Source organism: Rhinoraja longicauda, chromosome 3 (assembly GCF_053455715.1).
Source record: "Rhinoraja longicauda isolate Sanriku21f chromosome 3, sRhiLon1.1, whole genome shotgun sequence".
Taxonomy (NCBI): domain Eukaryota; kingdom Metazoa; phylum Chordata; class Chondrichthyes; order Rajiformes; family Arhynchobatidae; genus Rhinoraja; species Rhinoraja longicauda.
In genome coordinates, this window is record NC_135955.1 from 87,226,605 (window position 1) to 87,250,138 (window position 23,534).

At 42.4% G+C, this 23,534-nt stretch overlaps 1 protein-coding gene across 1 annotated transcript in view; it reads left to right on the forward strand.

The window, feature by feature from the left end:
* The window catches only part of map1b (microtubule-associated protein 1B), a 100,830-nt gene extending 82,157 nt beyond the window's left edge, over positions 1 to 18,673 (forward strand). The window contains exons 5-7 of the mRNA XM_078396587.1: positions 1,291 to 7,246; positions 12,971 to 13,209; positions 15,611 to 18,673. Coding sequence (XP_078252713.1) covers positions 1,291 to 7,246; positions 12,971 to 13,209; positions 15,611 to 15,766 — 6,351 coding nt within the window. The 3' untranslated portion in view covers positions 15,767 to 18,673. The remainder of the gene's footprint in view (positions 1 to 1,290; positions 7,247 to 12,970; positions 13,210 to 15,610) is intronic.
* Positions 18,674 to 23,534: the final 4,861 nt, after the last annotated feature.

Consider the following 23,534-nt stretch of genomic DNA (forward strand, 5'->3'; position numbering starts at 1 on the left):
TGGAGTAACTCAGCAGGCTAGGCAGCATCTGTGAAGGGAAATCTGTGAAGACAACGGGCGCTGCCTGCACGGAGTTTGTACGTTCTCCCTGTGACCGTGTGGGTTTTCTCCGGGTGCTCCGGTTTTCTTCCACATTCTTAAGATGTGCAGGTCTGTAGGTTAATTGGCTTCTGTAAATTACCTCTAGTGTGCAGGATGCGAAACTGGGATAACATAGAACTAGTGTACAGGTGATTGTTGGTTAGCGCAGACCTGGTGGGCCGAAGGGCCTGTTTCCATGCGGTATCTCTAAACTAAAGTGTTTCAGGTTGGGACCTTCCGTAGACGCTGAATGAGGCCCTCATGCTTTTGTTTTTTGCTTAACATTCAGTATGTCTCTTGGGTCTCCATGTAACTGTCTCGTGTTTAATTAGTTCATCTTTATAACTGCATGTGCTACTTCATTTTTCTGCAGAATTTTAGATTTCAGATTGCAATATCGTTAAGTCTCTAATCACCGTGTTCTACCTGCCGATGTCTAGTTAGTAAGGAAACAGTCTTGATATACACCGATGAGCCAAAACATTATGACCACCTGCCTAATATGCCTTCGTTGCCCTCGCGCATCGATGAGCCTTGGGCGCCCAACACCCTGTCGCCGGTTTGTGGTTTGTCCCTCCTCGGACCACTGTCGGTAGGTACTTACCACTGCTGACCGGGAGCACCCCACAAGCCTTGCCATTTCAGAAATGCTCTGACCCAGTCGTCTGGCCATAACAATTTGGCCCTTGTCAAAGTCGCTCAGGTCTTTACTCCTGCCCATTTCTCCTGCATCCAACACATCGACTTCAAGAACTGACTGTTCACGCTGCCTAATGTATCCCACCCCTTGAGAGATGCCATTGTAACATGATAATCAATGTTATTCACTTCACCTGTCAGTGGTCATAATGTTTTGGCTCATTGGTGTATGTAAAACCACAAAACAAGAAAAATGTGTTGTTTACATACAGTATTTATCACTGAATGTGGCCCACCAGGATAGAATTGGTACTTTCCTTGAAGTGAAGCATTGTGAGTCTAATTATCTCTGTAACTAAATTACATACAAATTGGAATTAGCAATTCAAAATGTTTACATGTATTTTGGTAATGGAAGCAGGAATATTTAATTTTTGCCTTGTGAGTATTCTTGTGATTACAGTATAATTCATTTGGCAGGAAGTGGCCCGAATGCCAAAACGATTGTGTTAATTGAGGTCTTTCACTAATTACTGCGAATTATTATATGTTTTTAAATTCTGCTGTCAGATTGGAGAACTGTTAAGCACCACACACCCGGCCAACAAAGCCAGCCTCACATTATTCTGCCCCGAGGAAGGCGACTGGAAAAATACAAACCTGGAGAAACACAACCTACAGGACTTTATCAATATTAAACTGAACTCGGTCTCCATTTTACCAGAAATGGAAGGACTTTCAGAATTCACAGAATACCTATCAGAGTCGGTGGAAGTCCCGTCATCCTTTGACGTGTTGGAGCCTCCGGCATCTGGAGGCTTCCTGAAGTTGTCGAAGCCTTGCTGCTACATTTTCCCCGGTGGGAGAGGGGACTCTGCCCTGTTCGCCGTGAACGGGTTCAACATGCTTATAAATGGTGGTTCAGATCGCAAGTCTTGCTTCTGGAAACTGGTTCGGCACTTGGACAGAGTCGACTCGATTCTACTCACCCACAACGGGGCGGACAACCTGCCCGGGGTCAACAGTTTGCTGCAACGCAAGATAGCGGAGCTGGAAGAGGAACAGTCGCAAGGATCCACTGCCAACAGTGACTGGATGAAGAATCTCATCTCACCCGAGCTGGGCGTTGTCTTTCTGAATGTCCCAGAAAACGTGACAAACCTGCAGCCTAATTTCCGAGTCAGGAAAAATACAGAGGAAACTTGCCTTACTGTCCAGTACTTAAACAAATTGTCTATAAAGCCAGAACCCCTGTTTAGGACTGTAGGGAATACCATTGATCCAGTAATACTGTTCCAGAAAATGGGTGTAGGGCGACTAGAGATGTACATTTTAAACCCAGTGAAAGGGAGCAAAGAGCTACAATTTTTCATGCAACATTGGTCCAGCAATAACAAAGCTAAAACCGGACTTGTTTTGCCAAATGGCAAAGACGCAGAAATTTCATTTCCATACTTGACTTCAATATCCTCCCTAATTGTATGGCACCCTGCCAACCCATCTGAGAAAATAGTCCGAGCTCTGTTCCCAGGAAATGCTCCGCAGTACAACATTCTGGATGGATTAGAAAAGCTCAAGCATTTAGACTTCTTGAAACACCCAGTGGCAACTCAAAAAGAGCTTGTAGCTGGTTTGGCTGCCCCGACAGCGAAACAAGCCAAGATGAAACAACGCAGTGATAGCAAGGAGAGTCTCAAATCCAATTCCCGGCCATCCGTTGGAAAGGGAGTTAAGAAGGACGTCAAGGACGAAACACCCGAGATGACAAAACCAAGAGGTGATCACCAAGAGGCTGTTAATGGGAAGCCTCAGAAGGTAGAGAAGAAGGAGAAACCTACCATTAAGAAGGAACGACCCAGGTCAGAATCGCAATCTAAGCTTGAGGAGAAAGAAGGGAAGGCTAAAGTAGAGCCAGCTAAACAGGAACTCGAAGAGAAAACGCAGAAAGACGAGAAACTAAAGTCTGAGAACAAACCGAAGCCGTTGAAGGAGAAAATCGTGAAGAAGGAGGTTAAAGCAAGGAAACCCGAGGAGAAGAAGAAAGAGGAAAAGGAAGTGAAAAAAGAGATTGCCAAGCCAGAGGCAAAAGAGGAAAAATCTGTCGTCAAAAAAGAAAAGGTGAAAAAAGAGGAGAAGCCTAAAAAGGAAGAAGTAAAGAAGGAAGTAAAGAAAGATATTAAAAAAGAAGTGAAGAAGAAAGAAACCCCAGTGAAAGAGGTGAAGAAGGAAGAAAAGAAAGAGATCAAAAAGAATGACAAAGATGTCAAGAAAGACGTGAAAAAGCCCATTAAGGAAGTGAAAAAAACTGTGCCCGCAACAGAGGCCAAGAAATTGCCAATTAAGCCCAAGGTGGAAAAGAAAAATGAGACACCCAAGAAGGAAGATGCTGCTGCAAGCAAACTGAAAGCAAAAGCAAAACCAAGCAAGAAAGAAACCAAGGTTGCAACTGCAGCTGCGGTGGGAGCTGCTGCAGCTGGGGCAGCTGTAGCAACCGCAGTAGTAACAGCAGCAGCTGCCGCAGTTACTGCAACTGAACTCGAGATCGAACGATCGCTAATGTCTTCACCAGAAGACTTAACAAAGGACTTTGAGGAACTTAACAAAGAAGAGAAGAAGGACACCCAGGTACCTCCTGTGGCAATAGAGAACTCCGTGCAGGATGAAGTGCAAGCGGAAAAGATAGGCCTTACCATTCACAGAGATGCTTTAGATATCGATGAATCTCCCGATGAAGGAATAACAACTACTGATGCTGAAGGTGAATTTGAACAATCTCCTCAAGAGTACATTGAGGCTGAAAATAAGGAGACCATAGAACGATTTGAGGATGAAGGCGCTGCTTTTGAAGAGTCCTCTGAACCTGGAGACTATGAAGAGAAGGCAGAGACCGAAGATGTTGATGAGCTAGCAGGATCAGTGGACAAGATGCTTCCCACCAAAACTGCGCTGGAGCACGTTGTTATCGGAGCGAAGGCTGAGGCTGAGGACCTCAAAGCAGAAGAATTAATCGAAACCGAGGAACCAGTTGATGTTGACGAGATGGCAGAGAAAGAAGAGACGGAAGATTCGGAAGTGGGAGATGATTATAGGGAACGGGACGATATACTTCTTGAAAAGGCTGAGACTGAAGAAGAGGCAGAGTATGAAGGCAACAGAGCAGATTACAGCAAAGAACTGTATGAAGAGAAAGAGAGATGTGAGGTTAAAAGCACTGAGGTGAATAAAATTCCGTCTCCCAGTGCACTTCTGGATAAATTCTCTGTACTTCATTCTTCGATCATTGATCAAACACTGTCTATTCGTAATGAGACAATACCTACTGATTTTGAGAGTGAAGCAACAGCTTCTGATGAGGAAGCCCACGAAGAGCCCCCTGAAGAATTTACAGCCACGTCTGGCTTTACCCAGTCTACTATTGAGATTTCTAGCGAGCCCACCCCAATGGATGGAATGTCCACACCCAGGGACATAATGAGCGACGAGACCAACAATGTGGAAACCGAGTCTCCAACTCAGGAGTACGTTAGCATAACAAAGTTTGAAACGACGGTCATTTCACAGACTCATGAGGGAGCAAAGCTTTCTCCGGTCCCTGACACTTACAACGGGTTCTCATTAGAAATTACAAAAACCGACGTGACACAGGGTGAGGATTACCCAGCTTCTGCCTCGACAATATCTCCTTCATCTTCCCTGGAAGAAGACAAGTACTTCAAACCACCACCGGCCAGCGTTTGTGTTCCGAAACGCGATGAGTATGATAAACAGGACGACTTGGAGCTTGAGAAGCTGGAGAATCAAGTAAAGGACTTTGAGTCCAAATTAAGCCCTGCAAGGAGTCCAGCTGAATCATCACCACAATCTAGGACACCATTAAGTGATCGTAATATCAACTTTGATTTGACTCCATCAGAAATCAAGGCATCCGCTGATCTTCCATCTTTGGAACCTGAAGCGCCAGGTGATCATTGTGCAAGTCCCGAAGAGAAAACATTGGAGATGGCATCACCGGCGCAGTCTGGAACGCCCAGTGCTGGTCACACCCCATTTTATCAGTCACCAATAGACGAGAAAAACAAAGTTCCAGCTGAGGTAACTTCAAAGTTCCCTGAGCCGATTATCATTGAGACGGATGACATGAAGGTGGACGAGATCAGTCCAAGGTATAGTCCGATGGACGAGCCGGTACCTGATTCGGAATCGCCTGTTGAGAAAGTTCTGTCTCCATTGCGTAGTCCTCCAATGTTGGGCTCCTGTTCTCCCGTCGACAGCTCTCCCAATGATGGAGAGGAGTTCCCAGTGCAGTTCCTGGAAGGTGCAATGGAACTCACCAGTGACAAACTCAAACTTCTTTCCTCACCCCGACTCTATCCATTCAATGAACACCCGTCCGGCCCTGCCTCCCCCGACAAAGAACAGGCAGCCGACTTCGAGTTGTTGACTCCCAAAGATAGTTTCAGCCAGAAGCGGAAAGTGGAAGGAAGTACGTTTGCGCCGCTTGGCCCATTCGAAGCGCATAAAACCGGAGGTGAGCTCTCCCCGACATTAGTAGACATCAGCCAGATTGGGTCTGTTAAAGAAGACAGCAAAATGTCCATCTCTGAAGGAACCACATCAGACAAATCTGCTACCCCTGTCGATGAGGTGGTGGCAGAAGACACTTACTCCCACATCGAAGGGGTTGCTTCAGCTTCAACAGCGTCCCTGGCCACAAGCTCTTTCCCGGAGCCCACAGCTGACGACGTTTCCCCCTCACTGCATGCAGAAGTTGGCTCTCCTCACTCAACTGAAGTAGATGAATCCCTCTCCGTATCTGTTGTGCAAACACCCACTGCATTCCAAGAAGCAGAGGTTTCTCCTTCCAGAGAGGACTGCCCCAGGCCCATGTCTATTTCCCCCCCAGAGGTCTCTCCAAAAACTGCAAAATCCAGAACACCCGTGCAGGAAGTCCGCTCTCCCGAACACTCTACAATGTCCGTGGAGTTCAGTCAGGAATCTCCCGAACAATCTTTAGCTTTGGACTTTAGCAAGCAGTCACCCGAGCAACCCTCTTTTAACGCCGGCTACCACCACATATCCGAGAATGGACCGACTGAGGTGGATTATAGTCCATCGGACATTCATGAAACTGGATTCATGCATCACGTTGTGCCCATGCACGAAAAAGCATTCTACGGCCAAGATAAGGATCATCTACTGTTTGGTTCGACGCCACCGACAGAGGCGTCTCCGACAACTTCATCTGCACGGACTCCTCAGACAAGTTCTCCACTCCAGGAGGAGTATGGTGTTTGTACCCCCGTCTCATCTGCCATCTCCTCTGCAACAGCCATGATTGACGGAGAGACATTCCTGTCAGAGAGGCTGCCAGCCCCCTATTCACCGCGAACAACTTCTCTGCTGCATGAAAAGGACGATTTACAGATGTTTGACGTTTCGCAGCCTCTCTCACTTGCGAAGGACGTATCTCACCTTCACGGTTCCATTTCTCCCGACGCTGGCCTTGTGCAGGAGAAATCTCCGATGGGGTCATCAATATTTTCTTCTTCTTCAGGGCAGGTAGCTGCTGTGTTTGCGACACATTCATACCAAGAGCCCTCCCTCACACGAAGCAAACTTCCAGTAATGCAAATGGACGTTGAAGAGGTGGAGACATTCGCCAGCAAACAGGATATAGTCAAAGAGGCTTACCAGGTTGAAGATGAACCTTTCGCATCCAGAACTGAGGTTCAACATGACGCTGATAAATGCTTTAAAACTCCTTCTCCATTCAAGCTCAATATGGCCGATCTCTCCCCTTCTTTCATAAACCCGAGCCCCATAGAATTTTTTGAACAAGAGGATGCCCTTAAAGATCTCGAAAGGCCTTTGACCCAAGGTGGAGGTGCTCAGCCCCCTCCTGGTGGGAAGCAGCAGGCGCGACAGTGTGATGACACTCCAGGCACATCCATCAGTGAGTCAGCTCCCTCACAGACCGATTCCGATTTCCCCCCCGGGACGGAAGAGTGCCCTTCCATCACCGCGGATGCTGCCTTGGACTCCGAGGACGAGTCTGAGACCCTTCCGACGGACAGAACCCTGGTGCACCGGCAGATGGATCCCCCGCCAGCTCCCTTAAAGGACCCCAGCCCGCCTCCCCCGCACCCCGACGTGTGCATGGTCGACCCCGAGGCACTGCCCATCGAGCAGAGCATCGCCAAGGCAGATAAACCTTTGAAGAAGGAGGTGAAGGAACGAACAAAGACTAAAAAGCAGGTCATGAAGACAAAGTCTTCCTCTCCTTCCAGGAAATCTGACAGCAAACCAAAGCATCCCAGCGCTCCTTCCCGAACAAACGCCCTGGGGTCGACTAAGGAAGCCGCCGACAAAACTGCAAAAACAGCTTCTCCGAAGAAGGAGTCGGTGGAGAAGGGCTCCAAAGTGAGCACCAACCCAGAGGTGAAAGCTGCTCGGGCCGATGACAAGGAAGCAAAGAACGCGACTAACACCACCAACTCAAAGTCTGCACACACCACTAAAAACCCAGGTAACCGCCTTCCCCCTTGTACCTTGACCAATTCAACGTAGAGTGTACGTGCAGGAAGGAACTACAGACACACAATGTTGGAGTAACTCAGCAGGTCAGGCAGCATCTCTGGAGAGAAGGAATGGGTGACGTTTCGGGTCAAGACCCATTGGGTCTGAAGAAAGATCTCGACCCGAAACGTCACCCATTCCTTCTCTCCAGAGATGCTGCCTGACCTGCTGAGTTACTCCACCATTTTGTGATACCTTCGATTTGTACCAGCATCTGCAGTTATTTTCCTAAACAAGCATCTGCAGTTCTTTCCTACACAAGGATTCGCAGATGTTGGTTTAAACCGAACGGTACGGTAGCGCAGCGGTAGAGTTGCTGCTTTACAGCGAATGCAGCGCCGGAGACTCAGGTTCGATCCTGACTACGGGTGCTGCACTGTAAGGAGTTTGTACGTTCTCCCCGTGACCTGCGTGGGTTTTCTCCGAGATCTTCGGTTTCCTCCCACACTCCAAAGACGTACAGGTTTGTAGGTTAATTGGCTGGGTAAATGTAAAAAAAAATTAAAAATAAAAAAATTTAAAAAAATTGTCCCTAGTGGGTGTAGGATAGTGTTAATGTACGGGGATCGCTGGGCGGCGCGGACTTGGTGGGCCGAAAAGGCCTGTTTCCGCGCTGTATATATATGATATGATGATATGATAGACATGGATGTAGGATATTGCAGTATTCAAGGTACTGAATATTTAAACTCTTTTAAAATTAATGTATTAGGCGAGTGGAATTGATCCAGCATTCACTTGACTCCATAACCCTGGCAGAAACTCATAAGAACTTTATTCCATTTCTCAGCAGTTTCTGCCAATCACTGAGGTCACAATAGAAACTCTTGCAGCTTTATTCGACTTTAAAGACTGTTAAATTAAAAAAAACAAGAATACTCTAAAGTACAGAATGCCAGTTAACACGATATTACTGAGTCATAGAATGATACAGTGTGGAAATGGGCTCTTTGGCCCACTTTCCCACGCCGACCAACATGCCCTATCCACACCAGTCCCACCTGCCTGCGTTTGGCCCATATTGTTCTAAATCTATCCTATCCATGTACCTGTCCAAATGTTTCTTAAACATTGCGAAAGTACCTTCTCAACTATCTCCTCCGGCAGCTTGTTCCATAATCTCACCACACTTTGTGTAAAAGAAATGCTCCTCAGGTTCCTATCATATCTTTCCCCTCTCACATTAAAACTATGTCCTGTGGTTCTTGATTCCCCTCCTCTGGGCAAGAGATTCTGTGCATTCACCCTACCTATTCCTCTCATGATATAATGCACGTCTATAAGATCACCCCTCATCCTCCTGCTATCCAAGGAATAAAGTCCCAGCCTGCTCAACCTTTCCCAATAGCTCAGGCCCTCGAGGCCTGGCAACATTCTCGTAAATGTTTTCTGCACCCTTTTCAGTTTAACAACATCTTTCCTATAACAGGGTGACCAAAATAGAAAGCAGTACTCTAAATGTGGCCTCAACAATGTCTTGTACAATTGCAACATGACCTCCCAACTTCTGTACCCAATACCTTGACTGATGAAGGCCATATCCTGACTGATGTTATACAATTCTTTGATTTTTTGGGGGTTTTTGACAAATAAATAAACCACCGATTAAAAAGCTCAGGACTCCTCTTATTAGGAAAAGACAAACATTTCATGATTTTAGTAATCTTTATTCAAAATGGCTGAAATATGATTTTGCAATCAGCAATATAATGCAGCGCAATTTTGTGTGAATGACAAAAAATCTTTAATCATACATTTGTAATAGACCCTGCACCATTCTTAAGGAACAGACTATATGTCAGTAGGGGAAAGTCTGGGAATTCAGTGCCGGGGCATTTGAGAAGAAATCTTTGTGGGAAATTTGTGAAGCCCATTTGACTGATGCTGTCAGAAGTGCAGTGACAGTGCGGATCTTGGAGCTAAAAGTTCACTTCTAGGAAGAATTAGAGGAGATTCACAGTTTGAGAAACCTTTGTACAAAAGGCATATTGGACAGATATTAAAATCAAGCGAGAGATAATTAATATTTTAAAAGAAAACGTTATTGAGGAAAGTGTTATTAATCTTCTAATCAGGATAGTAGACCACGCAATTAAAATGCAAATTAAATTTTTATTAAATGTTCTTTGTTGATGACTGCAATAAAATGTCCAGAGCCAATTATCCAATTTTAATTGCTTATTGTTTAAAAGCGAACATATAATAAGAGGATAAGAAAGTAAAACAATCGACCCTGTTTCTACATTTTCCTTGTTTCTACAATAGAATCTACAGGATTTATTTTTTAATTGAACAAGGAGAAAAAATGGTGGATTTACTTTTAATAATCCCTAATGATGCTGAGCATGTAAACTGTAAATGCCAAAATGCTTCTTAAGTTAACATTTTTAAGTTATAATAGCTAATTTGCCAACTCTTCACGACATGATACCTTTGCACAACCAGGCCCTTAAGCAACATGTGGTTAGAATTTTGCTATCCAAATTTAGAGCCTTGGAACCCAAATCTCTGGTCAATGAACATACTGATTAATCTGCAGGCTTGATTCATTGTAGGATCATAGGACCATCAAGCAGAGAAGGCCACTCTGTCCATCAGTTTTGTGTTAGCCTAGCTTTTGGAACGTTCCATTCCTCTAGCCTGGCAAAAGTTTAAAATACTTCAAATACTTATCTAATTTCCTTTTGAAAAATTGCTAATGAATCTCCTTCAGCAACTGTTTGGGCATTCTAAAATGTAAAACAAAATATTACGAAAAGTAAGGCTGCAATCACTGCAAGTTAGAAGCTCAAAGGGTGACACGATTGAAGTTTTCAAGATATTAAGGTAGAGAAAAACCATTTCTGTTGATTGGAGGGATCTAGAACTGAAGGTACAATGTAACAATTGAGACTCCTTCCAGGAGAATAGGGGGAAAAGAAGCGATGTTCACACGGAGGACCATATCAGTTTGGAATTGTCTTCAACAAATGAAAATTGATGCAGGATCAGTTATTAGTTATAAATCCAAGATAGTTACATTTTTGATAACCAAATACTTCCAGGGATAGGCAGCTAAGACAGGGTTATGGAGATGGGTTAACAATCCCCCACCAACTCATAAAGTTGAGAAATAAGCTGAAGATTTTAAATTGCCTTTGTTTCATTCTTCTGGGTTTCTATTGAAGTCCACACACTATCTATATCATGGACTGCCTATCCTCAGGATAGAAACATAGGAGGTTCCTTCGGCCCTTCGCACCAGCACTGCCATTCAATATGATCATGGCTGATCATCCAAAATCAGTACCCCGTTCCTGCTTTTTCCCCATATCCCTTGATTCCGTTAGCCTGAAGACAATAGACAATAGGTGCAGGAGGAGGCCATTCGGCCCTTCGAGCCAGCACCGCCATTCTATGTGATCATGGCTGATCATTCTCAATCAGTACCCCGTTCCTGCCTTCTCCCCATACCCCCTGACTCCGCTATCCTTAAGAGCTCTATCTAGCTCTCTTGAATGCATTCAGAGAATTGGCCTCCACTGCCTTCTGAGACAGAGAATTCCACAGATTCACAACTCTCTGACTGAAAAAGTTTTTCCTCATCTCAGTCCTAAATGGCCTACTACCCCTTATTCTTAAACTGTGCCCCCTGGTTCTGGACTCCCCCAACATCGGGAACATTGTTGCTGATAAAGAGGGTTGATCCAGGTCAGAACTGTCCTAGCTCCTATTCTCAGCAAATGCTACTGCACTGGCTATGAACTAAACCACCCTTTGTGTATGTGTTTTTAAAGCACTGTGAAAAATTGCCTTAAGAACTCAATCATTGCATCATTACATCACAGGAGGCCAGCTATTCTTTCAAGCCATCCTTTGAGTCTGCAAATTCCAGGTTATTGCCATTTGCTTCAAAGAAACTCCCCTGGAAACTTGATTTTCTAAGCTGTAGAATTCCTCTTTTACACTGTAATTGACATGTAGGCATTTCTTATCCACCTCAACATGCGAGGCAAATGTTAGTTTTGAAATAAACACAAAGCACAATAAATAGTGGAAATATAAAAGAAAATCTTCAAAACAACAAATTAATACAAACAACCTCTGTGGGGAAATCATTTTCATTTTCAAATAACAGTGTGCCATTATTAATGTTCAGATTGAGAATAGATTTGTAGAGAATAGAGTCACACAGCACACGGAAACAAGCCCTTTGGCCCATGGTGTCTGTGCAGGGTATTTAATTCTCTGTTCATAGTAATCCTTTTCTCCAATACTTAGCCCCTCGCTTTTCGTGCCATGTGTTGCAAAAATGTTCATCTAAGCAAAACGTTTGAGAGTCTCTGCCCTCTCCACCCCAGTGAGTTCTAGATTTCAGCCAAACTTCAAATGAAAAAATGTCTTCCCCCAAACCCCTCGAGATCTCCTACCACTGACCTTAAACCTGTGCCTTCCTAATTTGGCCCCACTGCCAAGGAAAGTGGTTCCTTGCGATCTACTTTACCACTGCCCCTTAGAATTTTATATATCCCTCTCAGTGTTGTCATCACAGATTAACTTTGTTTCTATGCTTAACTCTTGTGCCAAATGTGTAGATAAGGTGCAGAACGCTGATAAGAACAATTGGGCACAAGAAAGCGAGGTATTGTTGAGCAGCCGGCATCTACATGAGCAGTCAAAATATCTGGGAAGGAACTGCAGATGCTGGTTTATACTGGAAATAAACACAAAGTGCTGGAGTAACTCAGCGGGTCACTCATCATCTCTGAAGAAAAAGGATGGGCTTTCCCATCCCTTTACTCCATAGATGCTGCTTGAAGCTTTATGCTTTATGTCTATCAATAGACAATAGACAATATGTGCAGGAGGAGGCCATTCGGCCCTTCGAGCCAGCACTACCATTCAATGTGATCATGGCTGATCATTCTCAATCGGTACCCCGTTCCTGCATTCTCCCCATACCCCCTGACTCCGCTATCCTTAAGAGCTCTATCTAGCTCTCTCTTGAATGCATTCAGAGAATTGGCCTCCACTGCCTTCTGAGGCAAAGAATTCCACAGATTCACAACTCTCTGACTGAAAAAGTTTTTCCTCATCTCAGTTCTAAATGGCCTACCCCTTATTTGTAAACTGTGGCCCCTTGTTCTGGACTCCCTGAAAATTGGGAACATGTTTCCTGCCTCTAATGTGTCCAACCCCTTAATAATCTTATACGTTTCGATAAGATCTCCTCTCATCCTTCTAAATTCCAGTGTATACAAGACTAGTCGCTCCAGTCTTTCAACATATGATAGTCCTGCCATTCCGGGAATTAACCTAGTAAACCTCCGCTGCACGCCCTCAATAACAAGAATATCCTTCCTCAAATTTGGAGACCAAAACTGCACACAGTACTCCAGGTGCGGTCTCACTAGGGCCCTGTACAACTGCAGAAGGACCTCTTTACTCCTATACTCAACTATCATTTTATGTCTATCTACATGAGCAATACCTTAAGGAGCAGAAAAAAGACATTGGGAAATAATATTTAATCTTGTTATCTTTGCTCAGTTATTGAGTTATTGTCCAGCTGGTTCCTACACTGAGTCAGTCCACAACATGGTCTCTGGTGGGTGTGAATGGTGGAGGTGAAGGGGCAAAGGGGCGGATTTTCTCAAAGGGAACTAATTTTTGCAATGAATTCTTTGTCTCACAGTTTCCAGCAGCAATAAGGCAGCAAGTGTGCCGTCAGTGCCTTCTGGACCTCCTGTGTACCTTGACCTGGTGTACATTCCAAATCACTGCAGTGCCAAGACTGTGGATGCCGAGTTCTTCAAGCGTGTGAGATCTTCCTACTATGTAGTGAGTGGAAACGACCAGGCAGCCGATGAACCCAGCAGGGCTGTTCTGGATGCTCTCCTGGAGGGCAAGTCTCAGTGGGGCAGTAACATGCAGGTAAGGTCACCAAATCCTTCTTTCAGAATTTTTTTGCCATTTTCAAAATGCAGCAAAATTGTACTGGTTCGCCACCGGTGTTCCGGCAACTGGAGTTCCAGCACCTCCTTTAATCTGGACAAAATTACCAGCGCGCTTGTAATCCCCCCAGGTCGTCCCCCCTGACAATGTGGCACCTAGGGCAGGTGAGGCTACCAATCTCAACCTCCACGGCCGATCGGCAGATCAAATTTGGCCCCTGCGGCCGGGGCTCTGGAACTCCGGCCCGGCCTGAGCCGGCAAATCCGTTCCCTTAGCCGATATCCGAGGCCGACTTTGCGGGCTAATATCTCGGCCCCTCAGCAGTGTAAACAGTGTAAAGTTCCAGTACAGTTGGACGCCGATGAGTTGGTCTGGCAAAAAAGGGATAATCCAGAAAGGCACTGAAACCACGGGTGCTGGAAAATCATGGAGCACCCGTAATATATTTTTATATTAGTGTTTCCTTGCACAGGTTATTGTGCTATTTCCCACTGGAGTTACAACAGTATGGTTTAACATAGCCTGTTGCAAAGCAAAATGTCCCAAAGCACTTCCAATCAATTCCAGGCAGTTTCCTCTGCTCAATCTTCCACCTTGTGTGTCATGGCAGTTTCTATACCTTTTCAAAGTCCCACTCCGATAGCCATTACTGCTCGGGAATGTGGTGGAGATATAGCTTTCGCACACACCGTACTCTGAGATAACAAAAATGAATCTTCCAAACTCTGATTCTTGATTAATTGGTCTTTATTAAAGTAGCACAAATCAAAAGAGTCATTCATAACTTTTCGTTCTTATCAACTGTTTCTTCTTCAAACAACACGCTCATTACCATTTGGTTTTACCGTGTGCTCGTGGTAAAAACTGTATTCTCTCCATCCTCCGAGACTAAACAGATCCCCAATCTCCGTGGCTAAGCTAGCCTCCTCAGATGTAGACACTCCCCATCACGTATCAAACCACACCCACAAGCATGCAAAAAAGACAGAAACGAGAAATATTAAAGATGGCCATAATATAATGACAGTAACTAATTTAAGCGTAAATGGCTCCTACATTGTGTATTAGATGTCTCCACAGAAGTGGAAAACATACAAACGCAGGAGAGCCTGTGAATCAATGAGCCGACTGCCCACCTGAGATGGGCGTTTATCCATGTTTCTTGGCATGCCAGAGTATTTGTAGGATGAGCTGCACCAGTAGTGGAGTTCCCTAATGTACAAGCTGGAATACTGAACAGAGGAAATAGCCTGGAAAATGATTGGAAGTACTGAAGATAGACACTAAATGCTGGAGTAACTCAGTGGGACAGGCAGCATCCCTGAAGAGAAGGAATGGGTGACGTCTTGGGTCGAGACCCTTCTTCAGACTGCCATCCTGATCAACAGGTCAGAATGTGGACCCGATACCTGATATAGACTCTCATGAGTTTAATTTAGTTTTGTTTATTGTCACGTTTGCCGAGGTACAGTGAAAAGCTTTGGTTGCATGGTAACCAGTCAGCAGAAAGACAATAACTGCAGATGCTGGTACAAATCGATTTATTCACAAAATGCTGGAGTAACTCAGCAGGTCAGGCAGCATCTCGGGAGAGAAGGAATGGGTGACGTTTCGGGTCGAGGTCTCGAAACCCGAAACGTCACCCATTCCTTCTCTCCCGAGATGCTGCCTGACCTGCTGAGTTACTCCAGCATTTTGTGAATAAGCAGAAAGACAATACTCGATTACAATCGATTACAATCGAGCCGTCCACAGTGTACAGATACATGATAAAGGGGGAGCCTAACTTGCAATTCATAAAGGGAGAGCCTGGTATACTTTGAAGGTCAATGTCTGCACTACAGTCAGAGAAGCTGTATGCACAGTCAATGTCTTTCCAGACCTGTTGAGTTACTCCAGCACTTTAGGTCCTTTTAACCTTTGACAGCACTGGGCCTCTACTTGCTGGGGGGACCTCATTGAAATGTACCAAATAGTGAAAGGCTTGGATAGAGTGGGTGTGGAGAGGATGTTTCCACTAGTGGGAGAGTCTAGGACTAGAGGTCCTCAGAATTAAAGGACATTATTTTAGGAAGGAGATGAGGAGGAATTTCTTTAGTCAGAGGGTGGTGAATCTGTGGAATTCTTTGCCACAGAGGGCTGTGGAGGCCATCAATGGATATTTTTAAGGCAGGGATAGATAGATTCTTGATTAGTGTTGGTGTCTGGGGATATGGAGAGAAGGCAGGAGAATGGGGTTCGGAGGGAGAAATAGATCAGCCATGGACTTGATGGGCCGAATTACCTAAATCTACTCCTATCACTTATGATCTAGAGCTGAACTCCATTGAATAGAGACTGAATGAATGGCTTGACCGTTTGTTTTTGTGCTGGATTACAGGTTACTCTGATTCCAACCCACGACTCTGAAGTAATGCGGGAATGGTACCAGCAAACCCACGAGAAGCAGCAGGACCTCAACATCATGGTGCTGGCCAGCAGCAGCACTGTGGTCATGCAAGATGAATCGTTCCCTGCATGCAAGATCGAACTGTAATGGGGAGTCCCACAGAAGCGGAACATTCAGCCAGTTGTTTAAGGGGAAAGCACTCAAGTGGAAATTTAAAACAAAAGAGGAAAGCGGATGTAACTCAATGTCTGCTGAATACTGTACGATAGATTTGTTATACAGGTCACTAGGGTGTATCATTTTCCAGACTATTTAGTTCCTATGCTGAAGCAACATTTTCTTATTCTTAAAAAAAAAATACAGGGTTTAAAATACTTGGATCTGTCATACCCTGAATCCATCGATTTGTGGCGTGGGTAATATTGATTCCAACTTTTTCTTTTGTTTAGACAAAATTGCAAATGGGCAATCTTTTCCATGGTAAAATATAATCACCATCACTAACAGCAGTAGTTTTGAAGTGTGAAATGTAGCTTTTTGATGATCATATTGTTGAGGCCAGACCATATAATACTCTGAACTCCACATGGAAACACTATCTTTCACTCACACTGGACTCACGAGTATTTTGAACCCTATTCACGTAACCAGCCGATCCCCTCCTATACAAATGCAGAAATATTTAACTAAGGCATGTTTCCTGTGTACCAGCTTCTTGACAAATTTAATTCTGCATATGAACATGGCATATTGCCATTAAGCCTTGATAAAACTGCATGCTTTAAATCATTGACAGCTAATATATGTAAGCAGAGACCAAAGGAGTTGGGAGTACACATACTAGTCATTTTGCCTTAGACAGTGACTTGAATGTAATGTGATCTAGGTTGCACTTTTTTTTTTAAATGGGAAGTGAATAAGGCAAACAACAGACAGTGAAGGCCAGCGTAGGACAGTAGTTTGAGAAGTACTGTTATTTGTGTGTGTGTGTGTGTGTGTGTGAATGTGTCCGTACTTGTAAGCAACAACATGATTTCCCTGATGACCAGTCATAGAAGGTGTTCAAATGTGATGTACACTTTTTTGATTTCAGAGGTAGTTGTTTATAAGAAGCACAGGTACAGATGGAATTGGATATGGAGAGAAAAAAAATCACTTGTGCAGAAAGTTGTTTTTTTTTGGTTTGCTTATGTAACATATTATTGGTAAGTAGGCTTCATTCTGTTTAAATGAGTTAGTTTCTACTTTTCATCCAAAAATAGCAAAGTAAAGGTTCACTTGTTGGGTGCATTATGTTGACTGAAAAAGGGTGTGTTTTTTTTTGTAACTGGCGAAGCTATTGATCATTTATAGTTCTGAGCATTATCATTTTAGGGCCGTATTTATAACCTGTATAGCTTTCCTTTAACAGTACTACATCCAAGTTTGTATCAGTCTGGTATTGTGCAGTCACTGGTGTAATTCTGTTAATAATGTACAGCTCAAATGTGAATTAATTCTGTTTTAATTCACATTTGATAAAGATCCAACAGTGGAACAATAGTTTATATATCTTCTCCAATATGTTGTACCTGCAAAGCATTTATGAATTATAAAAGATGAATTATATTAGCTTGAAACCCATATCGAGAACACAAGTTCTATTTACTTGTGTAGTACACCAGACTAGTGAACAGAATCGGAATATTTGGGCCAATGATATAGAAAGATTGGATCAGTTATAGCTTTAACATAAATTGAAATGCGTGCGCATCATCTGTTTGTTTCGTGTTACTATAATGATAAGGAATGACCAGCTAAATCAGTGCTCAACAAATGACCGATATTTCAAATCAACATTATCTCCAACATTTGTTGTAGTTTATCAGCTTTTTTTTTTCTAGTTGTATGATTGGAGTCCACATCAGCCATTTAGGAAACTAAGATGAATGCAGATTTCCTCTTTGTAGATCATGATTTTAATTCCTTCTCCTGAATCTTTCCTGGAAAGCCCAGCAAGTGACCTCGTGTATATTTTTGAATGCTATATTTTTGTTTGAAGAATGTATTTGGTGTATATTTCAGGAAATATATTTTTATTGAATTTTCGGGAAATTGATTTTATGAAAACCTGAAGCCAACAAGTGACTAAACTTACAAATGAAATACAGTGGTTCTGTTTTACTCTGATACATGGTAGTGCAGCGTAACACTCCATGTCTCTTCTTCTTGCGTTTGAGGCAGCAGAAGTTATGAAGCTGCTTCTGCTTCCTCTGTTTGTTGTCATTCGCCTGACTGAGGTCAGTTGGCAGGGCTCGCCATGGGGAGGTCGACAACTTGAGCCCCAACACTCCATGTTACAAGGTGTGAATGTGAGCGTTAACAATACTCTGAAACCCATTATTTTCTGATTTGTTTTGATTAATTTTTGTATTCTTACTTTTCCAAGGCTTGCAGTTTTCCAGTTAAAGACCCTTTTTAACTGGGTGTAGAATACCATGTAAATCTTGGTGATAGGATTGTAGTTTTCTTTTATACCAAAAATAGCAGCAGTCTCTGTACTGTGAAAAATTGCGTACTTGTATCTCCAACCGAATCTGCAGGATCAGAAATTGCATTGAATTGAAACTGGTATCACGCATCGTTCATATTTATTGATGCTTTGTTGAGATCTTTGGATTGGATTCAAACACTATGTCCTTCGACAACTGTTGAAAGGCACTCGCACAGTGATGCAGTCAGTGCACCATCACCCAGACTTCCAATCAGGGCAGCCACTCACAGAAGTGGACCCTTACTGCTTTTACATAATGGAATCGTTTCCATGACATGTAACAATTAACGTGAGGTTAGTGAAAAGTTCTTGACTTTTTGGGTAATTCATTACATCCGATTGATCTTTGCTCTCTATTGTGGTCGCAAAAAAATATCCACTGTTGGATCTAGTAATCGAGCCTTAGTCAGGAATCAGATGCCATTTGACGCCACTGATTGTAACTTTGCCAGATGTACAACTTAACCAGCTGCTTTCCCATGGATATGACCTCATTTTTGTACAGTATGTTTTTTTAAAAAGAAAGCTGATTATTTTATTTTTAAATACTTTTGTGAACAAAAGTGTGATGCGAATTAGTTTTAACAGTAAATGAAAGCATGGTTATGTTTGCACTGTTTTTGTACACAGCTTTCCTAATATGGACGGGCTTCTTTAAAATCAAATTTCATTGCTTTAGAACTTTAGACAAATGAACTTTTGCAATATTGCATATGTATTATACAGTTTAGTAGTTGTATTTTATTTGCAGATGTTGCTCCAGATTGTTTATTTGATAAGCATTATTGAACACATGGTTTTAATTTATTTGTCTTTGCTATTTTAAAAACACCCTTTTCAATTCAGCTTACAATTAATGCTAACAGGAATTTTAAGTGCATTTAAAGGCATTTGTTTTGTAACTGTATAGTTTATTGATAACTAAATTCAAGACTGTACTTTTAAAGGACAGCCTCACCCTAATTCTAATAGAAATTTAAATTGTCGATGACCATGTATTTTAGAATTGGCTTGTTTGCATTGCTAAAAGCTGCTGGTGTTGGAAACTGGGTGATGTTGCTAGGTCATACTGCTCACGTTCACTGCACTACAGGGTAACAGAACTTAGCTTCCAGATAATTATGCTGTAAGGACAAAGAGAAGCCCCTGATATTTGCGCTGAACAAAATTTTCTTTTAAATCGATGAATGAAGCATCAAGCCACTCTTGCACATCTTCTGTCAGATAGGTCATGAACAATTGAGTATAGTTTAGGAGCAGATAGTAGGTAGGGAGGGAGATGTGAAGGCTGAGGAACAGTGGTGGTGAAAGAAGGGATAGTAAGGAGGGAAAGTTCAGCATCAATGATGGTCTCAAGGCCATTTTCATCTGCTTTCTTCCCTTATGCTCACTATGCACTGAGTAACAATTATAGAGTCTTACAGCATAGAAACAGGTCCTTCAGCCCAACTTGCCCACACCGGCCAACATGTCCCAGCTACACTAGTCCCACCTGCCTGCGTTTGGCCCATATCTCTCTAAACCTGTCCTATCCACGTACCTATCTAAATGTTTCTTAAACCTTGCGATAGTACCTGCTTCAACTACCTCCTCCGGCAGCTTGTTCCATACACACACCACCCTTTGTGTGAAAAAGCTATCCGTCAGGTTCCTATTAAATCTTTTGCCCCTCACCTTAAAGCTATGTCTGGTTCTTGATTCCACTGTTCTTGGCAAGAGACTGTGCATCTACCCGATCTATTCCTCTCAATTATTCCAGGATTTTAAAAAACAGCTAAATTCTAAAACTTCAAAGATATGGTCAAAAAGGTCTGCAACATTGGAGAACGTCATTAGCACCATTGCAATTGATCTGAAGAATGTCAGCACTGATTTTGAATCCTCTGGTTTCTTGATACTTTTAACTTAGTTGCATTCAAACAAGTTGGAACAAGAATATTTTTCAAGATTTAATTCCACTATAACATATAGCTTTGTGACTACAAAATTAGTAATTGTAACATCAAAAAAGCTATTTATTTTTTTAAGCTCCTTTTCTAAAAGAATGGCTTTTTCAAAGCTGTACAGCCACAATGGGCTGACTGACCTTCGTGTTGTATGGTCCTAGTCCAGAATCAAAGGTTGCAATTAAAAACATTGTCGGAGAAACATTAATGTGACTGAATTTGTAACAACTGTTTCGAATAAATTACCTTTCCCTATACTTCTATAAATCCATAATTAAACCATGAGCAGTTAGTTGTGCTATGATAGGGTAAGTACTGTGAGAATGTGCATGTGGCATGATGTTTATTGGTGTCCCTGTAAAAAATGTTTTGTGGAGACAGACTTACTTCAAGTTTCTTTGAATAGTTCTGGTTGAAGAGGCTTGTAATTTGCCCAGATCGAATTGCATATTATGCACAAGCAGCTGTGTAGCTTTTCCTAATGGTACACATTTTTAGATGAGAGGTGCAGTTCCCCAAATGCATTTCCCCATAATAAATGCATTTTCTCATTTGTTTTCACCCAATATAATGTGATATGTTAGTGTCAGTCGCTGTAACTAGTGTACAGCAGCTTATATAGATTGGTGAGGAATGAAAGGGCAAAGGGAGCTCTTCGTTTAAAAAGAAAAACAAGTTGTATTTGATTACTGCACCCGGCTTAGTTTCCTGTTTCATGTTTACATTTCCTAAAGACAAAGAAGGGTAATTTTACTGAGTTGGAAAAATCAATTGTGTAATTGTGAGATTGCATCTTCGTGATAGTAAATATCAACAGTGAAGGAATTTAATTAGTAGACTGCTGCTGTGGCAAGCACTGAATCTCCATAGTAGATTTTATGGAACATGTTGAGCTGAATTCGGCAATGTAATGTACATTTTCTTTTTTCTGTGTGCTATTTTTAAATGCCTCCAAACTCACAATATCCGTAAGGTGAAAATGATTGCTTACTTCTAATGGTTTTTCTGGGAGGCTTGGGGGATCAGAGAACAAGGCATATGAATTGCGATTACTAAGTGGGTTTGAACATGTTACATTCCAACAACCAACCTTTTTTTGAAATAGACAATCCACTGATATCTTGCCATGGTTAATTTTCTTCCAGATTTATATACCGTATTCTAAACTAACGCACTGGATTCTAGTGACACAATTGTTCATAATCCACTTGCTGATTTAAAGGTTGCAATGCAATTCATTCCCACCTTACCACAAATATATGCCCATTATGATACTCTGTAGATGAAAAGGGTATGTGTTGTGAAGTTTGTTTTAATATAACAGATACGAGTGCATTAATAAAATTGGCATAGCGACAGGTGTGAGGGAATTTGCTCACTTTTAGATTTTAGAATGAATGGGTGTTTGGGATTTTGAGTGTTTTTTAAAAACAAAACTCATTGTAAATGTTTGGCACATTAAATGACATGTGTGACAGACAACACACTGCATAGCTGTGACCTGATAATACTTCAGCTGATTTACAAAGCGATGCTGTTTATGGGATGTTTGTGACATCACAACATAATAGTGACCAAAAACTGTTAATGCCTAACCCCGGGTAAAGTGACTGCAACCAACATTGTGACTGTCCAAATTTACTCTCATCCTTAATCCAGAAATTCTGCTGATGACTAAAAAAAAAAACATAAATGGACTGCAAACATAAAGAATCTGCTTAAACACTTGCATGCAGTTTTATCTTCCAGAAATGGAAAGCACCAGTCTTACAGCTGGCTGAGCAGCAACTCAATCCTCCCATTATCTGAATAATGTTTTATGTGTCAAACTGCAGCTGTGTATGGTATTTATGTCTTATAATCCTGCTAAATTCTATCCAGTCATATCTAATGTAGAACTTAGTTTTCAGTGAAAGTATTATGTAGTGCTTTTCAGATATTGTGTGCAATATCCCCTGCCACTGGAGTATTTGATGTAAAGGGAACAATTAAATTAAAATCCACAATAAAATGAAATAATGCAGTTGAGTTGTGATTATTTTTTTTTCCCTTCAACAAAGAGGTGAGAAATTACGTTTCCACTGTTATTATTTTCATGATAAATTCCTCCAAGGTCATGTTCATTTTTGGAGCCTTTTATGCAGTTTTTGATATTAAAGCTGCAGTTTTGAATGGAGTTTAGTTTAATTTATAGATATAGCCTGGAAACAGGCCCATTCGGCCCACTGAGTCTATGCCGATCATTGATCATCCGTTCTCATTCATTCGGAGTTATCCTACTTATGCATTCACTCCCTAACACACACTAAGGGCAATTTTACAACGGCTAATAAACCAGCACATCTTTGGGATGTAGGAGGAAACTGGAGTACCTGGAGGAAACCCACGTGGTCACAATGAGGACATGCAAGCTCCACACAGACAGCACCGAGGTCAGGATTGAACTTGGGTCTCTGGCGCTGTGAGGCTGCAGCTCTATCAGCTGCCCCACTATGAGATGAAAGATGTGAGGGATAATGCATAAATGTTGAAGCAGAGGTACTTCTAGTGGTGTAAAGAGGTGGGATGAGCATTTGGAATGTTGGACCAAACAACCATTAATTCAATGAATTAGATGGTTCCCTGTGCTCAATGAAACTTAATCAGAACACATGAAACTAACCATGCCCCCTGTATTTTAGTCCTTTAATATAATTTAGAAGAAATTAAAACATCATTCAAATGAAATATGTATTATAATCTATAATGTAATGTGGGAGGAATGGCTTTTAAAGGTGCATGAAGATGAAACAAATTATTCTAAACTTTGGCTGTTCACTGGTGAGATTGTACTTCAAATAATATGTGGAGTTCTGAGATAATTTGCTCTGAGGATAACAGTAAGTGAATGCACCAACTCTATTAAAATGTAGACTTGGTTCATTGAAAACCACTCTAAAACAGAAGGGTGTTGCACCAAGCTCCTCCATAGATTTGAAGACATAATTTCACATTGACACTGTGCAGATCTGGGAGATTGGAGAGTGGGGCATCTTTCTTTCTGGTAAGGTGTTAAGATTACTACTTCCCTGTACTGATCTCAGAACCCAGAAATACCAGAATTTACCACATTCCCATTCCCCAGAAATACCACAATTTATTAAGTTCTGCTTTGAATATAAACTGCAACTTAGACCCAGCCTGTAAAAATTAGTTTAGATATACAGCATGGAAACAGACCCATCGGCCCATCGAGTCCGAACGATCACCTGTACACTAGTTTTATCCTACACACATAGGAACAGTTGTATAAAAGCCAGTTGACCTACAAACTTGCACGTCTTTGGAATGTGGGAGGAAACTGAAGCACCCAGAGAAAATTCACTCGGTCACAAGGAGAACGTACAAACTTCTCACAGACAGCACCTGTAGTCAGGATCGAACCCGGGTCTCTGGT